This window comes from Corvus brachyrhynchos, unplaced genomic scaffold (genome assembly GCF_000691975.1).
Source record: "Corvus brachyrhynchos isolate BGI_N302 unplaced genomic scaffold, ASM69197v1 scaffold126, whole genome shotgun sequence".
In the NCBI taxonomy this organism is placed as follows: Eukaryota; Metazoa; Chordata; class Aves; order Passeriformes; family Corvidae; genus Corvus; species Corvus brachyrhynchos.
Window position 1 is genome coordinate 3,330,314 of NW_008239283.1, and position 14,921 is coordinate 3,345,234.

The 14,921-nt window shown below is 41.8% G+C and overlaps 1 protein-coding gene across 1 annotated transcript in view; it reads right to left on the bottom strand.

The window, feature by feature from the left end:
- Positions 1 to 14,921, bottom strand: part of THSD7B (thrombospondin type 1 domain containing 7B) — a 253,080-nt gene that overhangs the window by 74,761 nt on the left and 163,398 nt on the right. The window contains exon 17 of the mRNA XM_017740110.1: positions 2,566 to 2,744. Coding sequence (XP_017595599.1) covers positions 2,566 to 2,744 — 179 coding nt within the window. The remainder of the gene's footprint in view (positions 1 to 2,565; positions 2,745 to 14,921) is intronic.

Here is a 14,921-nt window from a genome sequence, read left to right on the forward strand (position 1 = left end):
AGAGGTCTGCCAAAAAGCCTGGACAACACCCTGCACAAAAAGAGGGTGAAAAGATTATCTGGCTTAAGAAAAATACACAAACTGACTGAGGGATTTGATTGTAAGACACTGGAAAAATGGAGAGTTCTCCAAAGTAATTGATTAAGCAATAGCAAGACCCAACTTCAGAAGCAATAAACAAAACCAAAATAACTAAAGATACTGGAGAAAATAAAATGGAAATCATAAGTGAAATCTACTGGCACCTGGAGGATTCATTATTTGTTCTAAGTTACCTAAAATCTTATCAAATGCATAAAACACAATATAACACAGTAGCCAGTGAAAAGTAAAACTCAGCACCATGGTGATTTAGCTTTCCCATATCTGATACCAAACAAAAGCCAGTATTTACTGCAGCTATTTAATCCAGATTATACAAAATAATTAGGATGTCACATTTTTATATATCATGAATCTGTAGAGCTTTGCTCTAGGATTTAAAACCTGCCCAGACCAGAGGGAACAGCAGCAGCCAATCTGCCTGGCAGTGGATTAACGATATGTGTCCAGCTCAGCTAAGCAGCAGTGCCATCAGCTAATTTACCATCTGGGTAGGCAACTTGTGCATTCTGCAACGTGCCCAGGGACCTCAGTGTGTTAGATCTGGGCTGGAAGTCCAAGTCCAGTGGGTGCAGAGCAAAACTCCTGAAGCTCACAAGAACTGAGAAGCATTCGGGGAGGCAATGAACAGAATCATGGGCACAATGTGTGTATTTGTGTGCATGTCTAAGTGTAATACATGGACATGTACATAAACACATTTTCCTTATTAGCACAACAATTTCTTCTTACCCCAAAAGCTCTGAAATACACAGAATTGGACTCAATCCTTTAAATCTGAATTGGAAGAAGATAATCCATTTGTGTGCTAAAGCAGTTAGAAATAGCTTCTGTTTTATCCTAAAAAACCCCTCAAAAACTCACAGGCAAAGAAACAAAAGCTCAAAAAAAGCAAGCAAACAAAAAAACACCTTGAAAAAACATGAAGTCACAAACCTAAAGAAACAGACCTTAACACAGTTCTACATTATTTCTACTACAGCCTGCAACAGAAAGCCTCTAATGAATTCAGTGGGTTTTAGATCACGACGTATGCTCCTGGTAAAGAGGCAAAAAGCACCAACCACGTTTATATCAGTACCAGCCACGGCACTTTGCAAGCACTGCACACCAATAAACTGTACAAAGACATAACTTCCAAGTTTGAACAATTTCTTTCCTTTAATATCCTCTGAAAGGCTTTTGAAACTGGCAACTCTAATGTGTGTGGGAATAGGCAACACATGATAGCAGTAAGTTTGCTATTAATGGAAGGAGTCTGCTGTGTCTGTGGGTAACAAACCCCAGTATTTTTTCATTACAAAGGAGCTTATTGTTACCTTATCACTTACTGTGGGATTTCACTCTGCCTCTCTGGTGATCTGTCTGATCTATTAAGAAAAGCACTGAGCTATGGACAACATACACTTTATAGCAGTTTTATATTTCTGTAGTCCCTGCTGCTTCTGTTAGCCTACTTCCAATGAATTTCAAATAGAAATAAGGAAAAAGAAGAAGGAAAAAAAAATTTCCAAGGAGTATTTACCACGTTTCTCACAGGAAAATAAAATTAACTGTGAGGAAAATGAGGCAAATTCATAATCAGGAGTTGAAAGTGCTGCTGCATTCCAGGACATGACTGCTGCAGGAATAGTTGTGCAGAAAAACAACTGAATCCATCAGCTCTAGCATCTACCAAATAAATCTCTGTATGATACCACTGAAGTACTTCTACATATCACGTATTTTATACATATACATATTCATATTATTCATAACATACATATGAAGTTCCTTCAGCATGACTGTTTCTATCCTATTAATTAATTTTCATGGCTGAATCTGAAATAAAAGGCAGGCAAAACTAAACAGTACTTCATCAGTGTTAATTAGTGCTGAGAATTAATCAGCAAACGTAGGAAATCACTATGCACTTTGCAGAAATGCATACAGCATTAAGTAGCATTTAAATAGATGCTGATCTTCCTTTAAGAGTAGCAATTTAAAGATTATTTTCCTCTGATGGGATACTTCAATATTGAATATACAGAGATTAATGTTCAAGGGAACCTGTGCTGTGTTGAAGGGAAACGTTGCTAAAAATAGCAATTTTTACTTAACAAATGTTTCTACAGCAACCATAGTCTCAGAAAGAATTAAAAAGTTTTAAAATATCCACGACATCTGAGCTCTCTGATGTCTACACACTGTCCAAGTGGGATTATCAATCCAGGGCTTCCTGTGCTCTGGGAGATAACAATTTCCTCATATAAGAAATAGGGTGTTTCAGGTCACATTCTGCTGATACATGAGCATCTCTCCCTCAGCCTTCAGCAAGGTCGAGGATTGCCTACAAAATGTGACCCAAGGTGTGGTCCCAGAGGTAACTCCTATCTTTAACTTCTTCACCAGCACAGGAACTTTGGATCCCGACTCAAAACGCAGCACAGAGAGATTTCTGCAGCCTATCGGAACATCGCTCACCTGATTCTTGAGATCCAGCTTGGGGCAGGGACGACCTCCATTGTAGGGCTTCTCCTTCAGCCACTTGGATCGGACTCTCACCCCCGGTCCACAGGAGGAGCTGCAAGGAGACCAACTGGACCAATCGCTTAATTTGCAATCAAACGGGCAAGGGACCGTGCAAGGCTCTTCAATGTAACCTAAACCAAAAATTTAAGAAAGGTTTTAATCACCGCAACCGACGAACTCCGATCCTCTGATGTAACCTGTGCAACCAACACAAAATGACAACTTCTCAAGGAGAAGCCATTTGGCAGACTGACACCACCATCCAACGCGAGGTTACGGCACTATTTGTGAAGAACAGCAGTGACTAAAATTAATTTCTACGTGATTAAGTCCAAGGAAGGCAGTGATAAAAGGGAATGATGTAGAGGACACATGCTGGCAAAAGTACCTGTTGTGAAGCTGCTGGTCACCAATATGAGGCAATTACCTTCCCTATTAAACTGTGGCCATGATAAATTCTGGAGAATTAAGTGCACAGCCCAATTCTGTACTCCTTCTGCATTACACTGGCCATCTCCAGAGCTGCCACAGGCAGGAGACAGACACAAGTTCTCTTCCCAGCAGAGAGAACCAGAGGATGGTGCAGGCGACAGAGCTCTTCTGGCAGCTCCCATCAGATGTGTGAGGGACCTGCCCGCCAGCTGGAGCAGTGTGGGATTCATTCTTGGGACAAGCAGGTGAAACCTGCTTCCCACATCTTACAAGTTTTCTTTTTACCTCTTTTCAAATGCTTTGCTTATTCTGGGTTTCAAAAATGGCATTTTAAAGCTTTACTTTCACCTTAAGCTGCTTTGACATGAAAGTCCTCACAAGATCATCATCGCTTGAAATCACAACACCTGACATCTGCAGGACCAGCACCTTGTGAATTAAAACCCAACAGGTTCCTCCAAAAAGGCCCAACCCCACAGCTGTTTTAGGAGCTGGCATATGGGAAGAGACATTTTGAAGAGCCCAGCAGTGGCTGTGGAGCTCTTGGTGTGCAGAAGAGCAGTGGAAGGTGGCTGAACCCTGGGGGTCTCCAGGGAATTAGTGGCACCAGTCTTGGGTTGGCAGTGTGGAATAGTTCCTGCACCTTCCTGCTTACCATGCTGCGTTCATTCTCCCCCAGTTCCTATTATCTGCTTGTCATGTCTGTATGTATTACTTTAATTTAAACAAAAAAGAGATTTCATGTTATATCATGAAAGCCAGTGGCTGCTCAGATCAACCTTTATTAGAGGCAGCTTCATCCCTCTGACAGCTCTGGCAGTGATGGTTATGGAAATAACTGAATTTCACCCCTACCACATTTCTGATGTTTCTCATTTTTATGCTCTTTATTTCTGTTTGGTTTTCATCACACGAACACTCCCTCTTGATTCCTCACCTACAGAATACCAAATTAACTCATTTTGTGACTCTTTCAGGAAGGGTTTCCCCCCTCTACCCAGGTGACAGTCACTGCAGCACAGAGGGGAAAAAAACACCCAAACAACAAAACTCAACCCAGAAGCAGCTGCTATCCAAAACCCCCAGCCCCAGACAACCATGAAACACCAAGGTGGAGGTGTGGAGATTATTGTCATTCAGAGCTGGATTTACTGGCTGAACCATGCCCAAGCCCGCTGCTCACTCCGAACCAGAACTGTGTTACAGCCTGGGCATCAATGCACAGCAGCAATTCGCTGCCTCCTTCCTGCTCTTCATGCTGAAGTCAGTATCAAGAAAGGTTTCAGGCTTATTTAGGCATCCATCCCCTGGAAAATATCTTCCTTCTAGAAGTACAAGAAATACTGATGTTGCTTTTGTAAACAGTGCCTTAAAAAACGGCAGCAGCAACAGCTCCTTCAGCTCAATGATGCTCTATTTCTCCTCTCTTGATTCCTGTGATGGTGCTGTTCCCTGTTTCTTTACGGCGACCACCCCACAGCCTGACAGCTGCAATCATTTCCCCACATAACTCACGCTGTAACTCTTCCCTAACACTGCAGACCTGTGCCCACACAGTGTGCCCTGGTTTTCTTTGCTGCCTCTGATCTCTGTCTGTTGTGGTGCCTCTTCACTTGCAGCTCCAAAGCCACTGGAATTGGGTATCTTAATTATTTCTGACTGAATCCATTCCAGTGATACTGGAATGTTTGAGATATTTCAACTTGGTATGCTTTGTACGCTCACCTCAGTGAGACGACACCCATGCACACACATACAAATATTTCTAAAACAGACTCACTTTTTTCCCCCAAATAAAACTCCCAAATATGCCTCTAATATTCTGTTCCATCTGCTTAGGTTGCCACTCAAAGCAATTCATAATACATTATGATAAGTAAAAGAAATTTTCTCATGATAGATTTATGAGAAGCATTTCTTAGGCAGTTCTCCAAAGAGTTCTGTTCCACCACCGTATGAAATATCATCTTTCCTTGGGCTGTGTGACAGCCTGGGTAATTAACTCTCAACAGAAACAAAGAAAGTGCCTTGTTTCAAAGTAGGATTAGTCAGAAGGGTTATCAACTTATCAGAGAAGGCAAAATGGGCTAAGTCTTTAGGCAGCTCAAGATCTACGTCTATAATAAAAAGAAATATTAAAAAAAACAAAAAAAGAAATAGAACACAGAAAAAAAAATAGAAGATGAAGGAAAAGTTATAATAAACAATCTTTCCTAGATACAGAAATAATCTGTCTAATATACAAAGAAGTTTTTTTACAATGAAGGTGGGGAGGCCCTGGCACAGGTTGCCCAGAGAAGCTGTGGCTGCCCAATCCCTGGAAGTGTCCAAGGCCAGGTTGGATGGGGCTTGGAGCAGCCTGGCCCAGCTCATTGCAGGGCGTTCACATGACAACCTTTAAAAGGTCCCTTCCAACACAAACTGTTCCATGAAGACTGAAGCAGCTGTTGTATCCCATCCCCAGGAAGTGCTGTGAGTTATCCCTCAGTGAACCATCCCGGTGCTAAGAGGCCGCTCTTTTCTTTTTGAGTTTCCTCACCCGTATTTCTTAATTACATTAAATATAAACAAATACTGGCCAGCTACAAAGCACTACATTTCCATATAGTCCAGAGGAAGCTGATTCTCCACAGTGAACAATGCTACAAAATCAAAATGAGAACATAACTTTGCTTCCAGCTCTTCTCATAGGCTGCCATTTCTCTTCTACCAATCACTTAAAGTTAATCCTATGCTGAGATACTCATGGAGCAAAAATTTCATTCAAACAAAATTCTCCAAAAATGTTCCTGTGATGCACCCTCTGCTCAGACAGAGAACGACTTTATGGCTATCTTTTTATGATAAGCAGTAAATAACATTGTGCTCAGCTCATCCATTCCTGTGAGACCAGGATATTTTATTTTTCTGTAGGACCCAAGCAATGACTTGCTGTTGTCAGGGGACTAAAAAGACCCACAATAATCCTAGTTTTGGCATCCCTAGAAAACTTGTAGCTTTGGTGTGATGTACAATACTAAACAAACAAAAAACCCCAAGGGCAATATGCTATTAAAACAATCCATTAATAAAGAATTCTACATTCAGGCTACTATCAAGAGCAACATTCTTACTGTAACAGAATATTAATAAAGGAAATAACATTTTTGAGCTACTGTTGCTCAGCTTGGGGGACCAAGTCAAGGCTGAGTTTACACAGCTGGTTTTGCCAGTGTCATCGTTAAATTTCTCACATATCCATCACATCCCCCCTTTTTCTCCCCTCTGCAAAACCTGGTACCAAAGAATTGTTAAGTTTCCAAAACCTTCTACAGAAAAAGATGTTCTGTGCTCCCCAACCCTATTCAGCCTACTTTCCATGTGTTCTTAGATTATTTCTTGAAGCTTCCTTTAACCTCCTTTGTTTTTATTATTATTACTATTATTATTCTTCAAAATCTCAAACACTGTTAAAATAAAGCTCATTTAATTCAGACAAAGCAGATGAGAGCCTCTGTCCTACCTGAACCAACAGCAGGCTCCCAAACACCACAGAGCTGGAGCTGCACACACAGATGTCACAGGAGGTAGTGACAAGAACCGGGTTATTTAAGTGGGCACTTTGAAACATGCTACTGGGAATTGGCAGGAAAAATTGATCTGGATGAGCAAATAAGCCTTTTCTATGTATAAGTGCTATTGCTTTTCTACAGAGACACTGTCAACATAATGGGATGAACAGATGCATTTACCTAGGCTGCACAGCTCATTTTACTATGATTTATTCATTAAGAACAATGTGCTTGTTGCTCAACAAGGCACAAATGGAGTCCCTCTTCTAAAGTGTCTCTAACAAACAGAGCACCCACAGATCACACAGGAGGTCATGGGAAGGCTCAGACACACAACGTAGTATCCATGGCTCACCTCAATTCTCCTGTGCAGCCCAGAGGCAAAGCAACAGCAGGTGGGTAAAGTGAGGACCATGGTCTGCTGGGTGTCATGGAATCACAATGGCTTGACTGGGAAGGGACCTTAAAGATCATCTCATTCCAACCCCCTGCCATGGGCAGGGTCATCTTCTGCTATCCCAGGCTGCTCCAAGCCCCGTCCAGCCTGGCTCTGGACACTTCCAGAGATGGGGCAGTCACAGCTTCTCTGGGCAACCTGTGCCAGTATCAGAGAGGCACAAATACATGGTGCAAAAGCTATTATTGTCCCATTTTTGCTGTGCCACCCAGCAGAGCCAAGGCAAGAGGAGGCAGCTGGGTGATGGGCTGGGGGATGTCAGTGATGCCACATGGGGCTGTGCTGGGAGAAGCAGGACATCTCTAGGTTTACAAGCAAACATCAGACACGCTTCCACCTGATTGTTGCACTTCCAAAAGATAAATTTGCTGCGGGTGTGAGGTCTGCACACAGCGTTAAACAACAGTGCCAGCAGCATTCCAAGAGGCTGGCTTAAAAGTGATGCGAAAATAAACATTTCTCCAGCAGCTTTGGAAACAGATGCCCCTCTAATTGAATTGGCTTTAAACTCATTTGTATCCTCTCTAACATATTTCATGGTTTCAATTAAGAAACTTGCAGCAGTTCTACCCTTGTTAGTAAACCTTGAGGTGCTTCATAAAACTCAAGGTCATTACTGTGAGAGGGACAATTCTGTGCATCACCACAGCTGCCACCGGCAATAACACTGCTAATTTCCCTAGGAGTCTGTGGGACAGGAGAGATCACCCTGTAACAAACTAGGGAGCAGCAGAGTGGACAGTGACACAGGAGAAATGCTTCTAATTACACAGACCAAAGGTAGAGGGGGAAAAAATGGATTCATTTTGCAATTAATATTTACATTCACTTGGTTACTGACTGTGAAATATCACGAAATAGCATCAGTAAATCCAAGCAGTGCTAAAAATCTAATAGCTAAAGACTTTATAAGGGACACAGCATTTGGTGGGCCAAATTCTGCTCAGCTGAAGCTTTGGGATCTCCTGAAAGGCAAACCTCTTGCTTTACCTCAGGTTAACACTCAGCATGGAGCACAGACTGCAGCTCAGAGACTTAACTCCACCAGCTGACCATGTTCTACGGCTGAGGCTTTCCCAGTGCCAAGAGTAAGGCAGCCACTGGCCATGGGCCACGTGGCACAACCAAAGGCTCCAGAAGCTTGTCAGCTGCAAGAGAAGCACCTCATCCCAAAAAATCCCTGTTCAAAATCTAAATCCTGCCTCAAGGGAGAAAATTATTAACTGAAGGGAACTAAGCATAGTAAGTCTGGGAGACTTATGTTGCTAAAAACTTGAGTTGCAGCCAGAAAGGATTTAATCTTGCCACAGAACAAATGTTTAATCTTCTTTTTTTATAGTACACAAGGATTTGAGAGATTTTATGCATTATTAGTTTGCTGAGAAATTTAGGAGATAATCTAATGAATACATTCAGTAAATGCACAGCCACTAGCAAAAATAACTTCCACATCAAATATTTTGCAAGGCTCAAATAATGGACCCTTAGCGAATTTATTCCCACTCGCTCAACAAAAGATGCACCCGCTCACGTTATCTCGTAGCAGACTGATTAGAGATTCTAAATAGACCAGAGAGGACTTGTAAAAAAGGCTGGTAAGTTTAACTCAACATTATTGTTATTGAAATTCATCCAAAGGTTGGTTTTATTGCTCAATTTCAGAGTCTCTTTAAATCCCGAGGAGGCAGTTGGGTTGATGCTGACTTTGCATTATGATTTCTAATTTCTTTTGATTTTGTATTACAGTTTTCTTCCTTAAAGAACTTGCAAGCATACGCTTGGTGTTAGATACAAGCCCTGGTGGTTGATATATTTAATCTTTTAACTCAATAAGGAAATCTCCATTAATTAGCACTTTCCTTGTAACAGATTGCAGAACAAGCTGAGAACTCTTCCGGAGAAGGAGCTTTGTCTGCTGCCTTCTGCATACAAATAAACAGAGCAAATAAATAGGACTTCACAGTGTACATTCATCTCACAGGGAACATGTGATGCTGGAGGGCAGAAATCCACTGCACAAATCTGTCCAGGCTCCAAAACCAACTGTGGGAATGATGCTCCCTTTTCCCAGGTGAAGGACTGGGCCGGCTGCTTGGGAGCCCTGACATCTTAACAAAGTCCTTACTCAAATAAAAAACCATCCACTGGGATCAACAGCAGTTAGGGGAATAGCTCAGCTGTGTTCTTCTGTATACTTTGCTTATCACTCTGCCACTGGGAAAATCATCTGCTTTCTTTGAACAAAACTGAGTAGTTTTTTTTTTCTTAGCAGAGATGGAATCCTCTATAGATCAGAAAAGAAACTCAGCCCATTGTACTTTATTATGGATTGTTTACCATACATATTTTTCAGGCTACTCAATTCATAGTACAAAAGCATGTTTTTAAAACAAACCTGAGACTGTTTATTTTTTATTATCATTATATTTTTTCAAAAAAACAAGACTCTTTTTAAAGCCTAAACACAAACTGCCCACCAAATTCCCTTTCCTCCTACACCCGGCTTCTCTCAGAGGCCTGATGGCACAGCAGCTCTGAAAATAGATGTGCACTGCAGAGTGCTCTGAAGATCGATACAGACTTGCGCAATTTGGACCAGGCAGGAAGCATCTTCCAGAGCCAAGGGTCCATCACTGGGAGAAAGCTGCTGCCAAATGTCACTGAAAGTATCTACCCCCCTCAGTAAATCATTATGTGTCCTGAAGGTCAATGGTTTCAGGTTCTGCTGTAGCACACTAAGAAACTCAATTTCAGAGTTTGGGGCCCTCTGTGGAGAGCATCTTTCTGCCAGTTTCTGAAGCCATGACATTGGGCACTGTCACCACAATATGCCACCTCATTTCTGCTGCCAAGCTGTGACCCCAAGACACAGGCAAGCCTCATTTAGACAACTTGTCTTGGACAACAACGTGATGGTTTTCATTTGACAGAATGGGACTTGCTGATGCATCTCCCTGCATCCCGATAATTAGGATGTATTCTGCATTACAATATTGCTTTTATTTCAGACAAAATAAACCACCAGATGACTCTGCAGAACACAGGAACACTAATTAGATCAGTGTGCAATTAGTATTATCAAGAGGGCTCACAGCAACATGATTTTTTTTTTTCTTTAAATGTGCATTCCTAGCTCTTTAATTTACAAACTCGAGGGGTTTTACCCAGTGTAAGGGCTTGTGTTCACGAGCAGGTCACACAGGCACTGGAAAGGCAGTGGAAGGTTGTGAGCCAGCAATGACCTCCACAGCCCTCTCCCCAACGTCACAGGAGGTGAATGACACAGTGACCCCTCCCTGCCCCCGGAGGCGCTGCTTTCTTTGAACAAAACTGAGTAGTTTTTTTTTTCTTAGCAGAGATGGAATCCTCTATAGATCAGAAAAGAAACTCAGCCCATTGTACTTTATTATGGATTGTTTACCATACATATTTTTCAGGCTACTCAATTCATAGTACAAAAGCATGTTTTTAAAACAAACCTGAGACTGTTTATTTTTTATTATCATTATATTTTTTCAAAAAAACAAGACTCTTTTTAAAGCCTAAACACAAACTGCCCACCAAATTCCCTTTCCTCCTACACCCGGCTTCTCTCAGAGGCCTGATGGCACAGCAGCTCTGAAAATAGATGTGCACTGCAGAGTGCTCTGAAGATCGATACAGACTTGGGCAATTTGGACCAGGCAGGAAGCATCTTCCAGAGCCAAGGGTCCATCACTGGGAGAAAGCTGCTGCCAAATGTCACTGAAAGTATCTACCCCCCTCAGTAAATCATTATGTGTCCTGAAGGTCAATGGTTTCAGGTTCTGCTGTAGCACACTAAGAAACTCAATTTCAGAGTTTGGGGCCCTCTGTGGAGAGCATCTTTCTGCCAGTTTCTGAAGCCATGACATTGGGCACTGTCACCACAATATGCCACCTCATTTCTGCTGCCAAGCTGTGACCCCAAGACACAGGCAAGCCTCATTTAGACAACTTGTCTTGGACAACAACGTGATGGTTTTCATTTGACAGAATGGGACTTGCTGATGCATCTCCCTGCATCCCGATAATTAGGATGTATTCTGCATTACAATATTGCTTTTATTTCAGACAAAATAAACCACCAGATGACTCTGCAGAACACAGGAACACTAATTAGATCAGTGTGCAATTAGTATTATCAAGAGGGCTCACAGCAACATGATTTTTTTTTTTCTTTAAATGTGCATTCCTAGCTCTTTAATTTACAAACTCGAGGGGTTTTACCCAGTGTAAGGGCTTGTGTTCACGAGCAGGTCACACAGGCACTGGAAAGGCAGTGGAAGGTTGTGAGCCAGCAATGACCTCCACAGCCCTCTCCCCAATGTCACAGGAGGTGAATGACACAGTGACCCCTCCCTGCCACAGGAGGCGAGCAACACAGTGACCCCCCCAAATCAATACACTTAAATCAATACTCTGCCTCAATTCCTTCTCCCATTGACACTAAATGAGAAGCCCAACTGCACACTTTAATTATACAGGTGCTGTTTTAAGGATGCCACTAACCATTACCACCACCAGGAAGATCCCTGAGTGCTTTCCCAAAATCCAGGTAGCTGCTGCCAGGTCCCATCTGCTTGCATAAGGAGTTTCACTCCACCTATTTGAGGTCACCTTGCTGCAGAAGCATCTGACCTTAAATAAAGCTGTACTATAAAAAACATCTGACGAAAACACGATTTTAAGAAAGGGAACAGTCCTGGTTTTGCACAGCTCAGGCACAGGGCGAGCAGAGACTCATTTAGATGATGGAAAACCTTGAGAGGGAAACAGGACGTTTCTGTGACACAAGCAGGCCCCAGCACAGAGTATTGATGTACTGAATTTCTGATAGACTTTTGTTTCCATTTTGCAGTGTGACTTTGAGCTCTCTGGTTGTGTAGTTCAATCTCCTGTGCTGGAGGACTTCAGTGGATTCAGAAGCAGAAGGCAACATAATCCTGTTAAACAACATTATTTTTAGTGGTCACTCCCCCATGTTACCAAATACAAATGAGAGCCAAGATTTCACAGTGGGAATCTCTGTCTGTAGTGAGGGATATTAGAAGATTTGCAAACCAGGCTCTCAGTAATTTAATTTACACCATCCTCATTTGCAAACCTTGGAGGACAGAGATTAAAGTGTATTTCAGGCCCAGGAACAGACGAAGGTAGGATAAATTCTCAACTACTCGTCAGTATCACTGGGATAATCCTTAGAGTAGACCGAGCCGAAGTTTAAGTTTAATTAAGTTGCTTCTGAAAATCTTCAGAATACATCAGACATTAAACCCTTTAATGCTCACTGAACTCCACTACAACACCTACTATGTCTAGCTGCCACAGGGCTCCTCAACAGTGGTAAAGAATTGTCACTCTTCACTCAAAAATGATTTGTCATCCATTTATTTGCTTGAAAGTCCTGCTCATCAGAGCCATACGAAAGGCAAACAGATTAAAAAATGCTGCAAAAACCCCACGGAAGACATGACAGGAATCCTGTGAACTACCACCACATGTCACTTCCCAGTTCAGCCACACATCTCAGAGGGATCATGAAGCTCTCCATGAGCAGTAAAAGCACAGAGGTCTTAGGACTAGAATACTAATCCATGAACAGGATTAGGTTAAAAGGGTATTTCTTCATATTTCCAATATAGAATATTAAATGGAATGACACGTAGGGAGAGAAAAATGTTAATTCTAAGTCTGTCTTTGTATGGTAACATTTTATTAGAGCCTTGCCTCGTAACAGGCTGTATTTGTGACAAATGTGTTATTAAGGCCGAAGAGACGGGCCACATTTCAAGGAAATTCTCTTTCCATAGCCTGCTGCAGAAATCGGGGCAGGAGATCACCCAGTGCATTAACCTGCTATCACAGCTCTCCTAAAGCTCCCATAGACTATTTCTACACTGAGTCACAATTTCTACACTAAAAACATTCCTGAGACCCATAGAAGAACTTTAATCAATCTGTAAAAAACTAAAAAAAAACCCTAACTGAGCCTAATAATAGAAACAAAAGGGATGGACATGAGCAAGGGTGGGCAGAGGTGGTCCAGCAAGAGGTAGCTGACGGTGAATGTCAAACATGAGAAAGTCTGTTTGAGGTCAGCAAAAAGCCATTCCTTCATAAAATCTGGTACTGCCACCTCTTCAAAGGGGTCATTTTATGGAATGCAGCAAAAAGCATAAAAGAAATTTGGGCAAGAAGATAAGCAATAAAGATGTGTATTTAGAGCCAAGGAGTAACAGCAGACATCACTCTGACTAAATGCAGCACTTACAGAGGATGCTGCTCCAAAAGCCAAGTCTCTAAATGTTTTTCCTTAAGAAGCATGCTTCCTTTCTGAAGGAAGATAAAGACCTAGAAGAATGTGCATTTCTGTGTACTAATGCCTCAGGGGAAGTCTTACCTTGCTTTAAATAAGCTTCTTTGATAGCTAGTTTGACCCATTCAGAAATAGCTTTTTTGATGGCTGTTTATCTTTGATTCTGTTGCCAGGAAAACACAGAGAACTCAATGTCTGAACAGTTGTCCTGTGATCCAATTTCATTTGATAAGTCTTTTAACATCCATAAAGGAAGAACCGTGGCCAAATTTTCTTATGGTGAACAGATTTTGGGGGAAAAAAAAACAAACAAAGGGAAAGATAGGGAATAAATCAACATTCTTTGAGCACTGTTATGGGAGCAATATGTAAAAATCCTGTGGTCAAACAAGAAATGGAGGGCAGGTCCTTCCCAGGCTCTGTGTCTGTGTTACAGCTCCCCTGGCAGCCACAGCTGTAATAAAAGTGTCACCACACACCCAAGGAGACATGTAGGAATGTCGGAGAGAGTCCAGAGGAGAACCCAGCCAGGATTTCAGAGCTAAATTTAGAAGCTATTTAGCTGTGAGAGAGCAGAAAACAGTCAAAGGTGGCAGTGGCTTTGAAGAGTCCTGAAGTGGGGACTCGAGGGCAGGATAGTCAGTCCTGTGATCCAGCCTTAATTCCCACGCCAGGGGATGTGATAGGCAGAAAATAAGGTGAATTTTTAGCTGAAACTTCTTCCTCGAGCAGTCTTTGAAAAGCTTTCTAGTAGTAATACAGCCATTATTAAAATCCAGCCATGTAATAAAAAGGCCACAGAGGGAGACTATGCTGGTTTTGGCTGGGCTAGAGTTAATTTTCCTCACAGCTTCTGCTATGGGGCTGTGTTTTGGATTTGTGCTGCAGTGTTGATAAAACAGGGATGTCTTTGTTATCTCTGGGAAGTGATTACAGAGAGCCTAGCTGGGTTCTGAAATTAACAGGTTGTACTGAAAAATGAAATTTCAATATAAAATGTCACTCAAACTAAGAATGAAATTAAACTTTGGAATATTTTCAAAAACACGGGGAAACGTCTGCTCAGAAAAGTTTCTGTTTCTGAAGATCTTCAAAATCAGGGATTTCCACAATTTCACTCTTCAAAATAAAATTTACTAGATGTGGAAAAATGTATGCCACAGTAATTACTACAATTGATACACTTCCAAAAATAAACAGGCATCTAATCAATGTTGCATTTTTAACCTTTTCTTTTTTAAATTTTTCCCCCAAAATTGCTACCTTGTAGGAGCAGCAAGTTTGCTTTCAGGCCAGGAATGACTCGCATTCTTTTAATCTATTAGGCTCTGCTTATGGCGTTTTGAGCTATACAAATATAAATCTGCAGAATGCTTATTCAAATCTAGGGATTAAAAACTACCTGAAAACAGCTCATTTTCTCCTAAAATGGGGGATGTCAATCCCAGTATTTTCATTTTAGGATGGGTTTGACCACCAGCAACTGGAGCACATCCAAGGAGACACTGCAGTGTTGAAAGCAAGGAGGTAT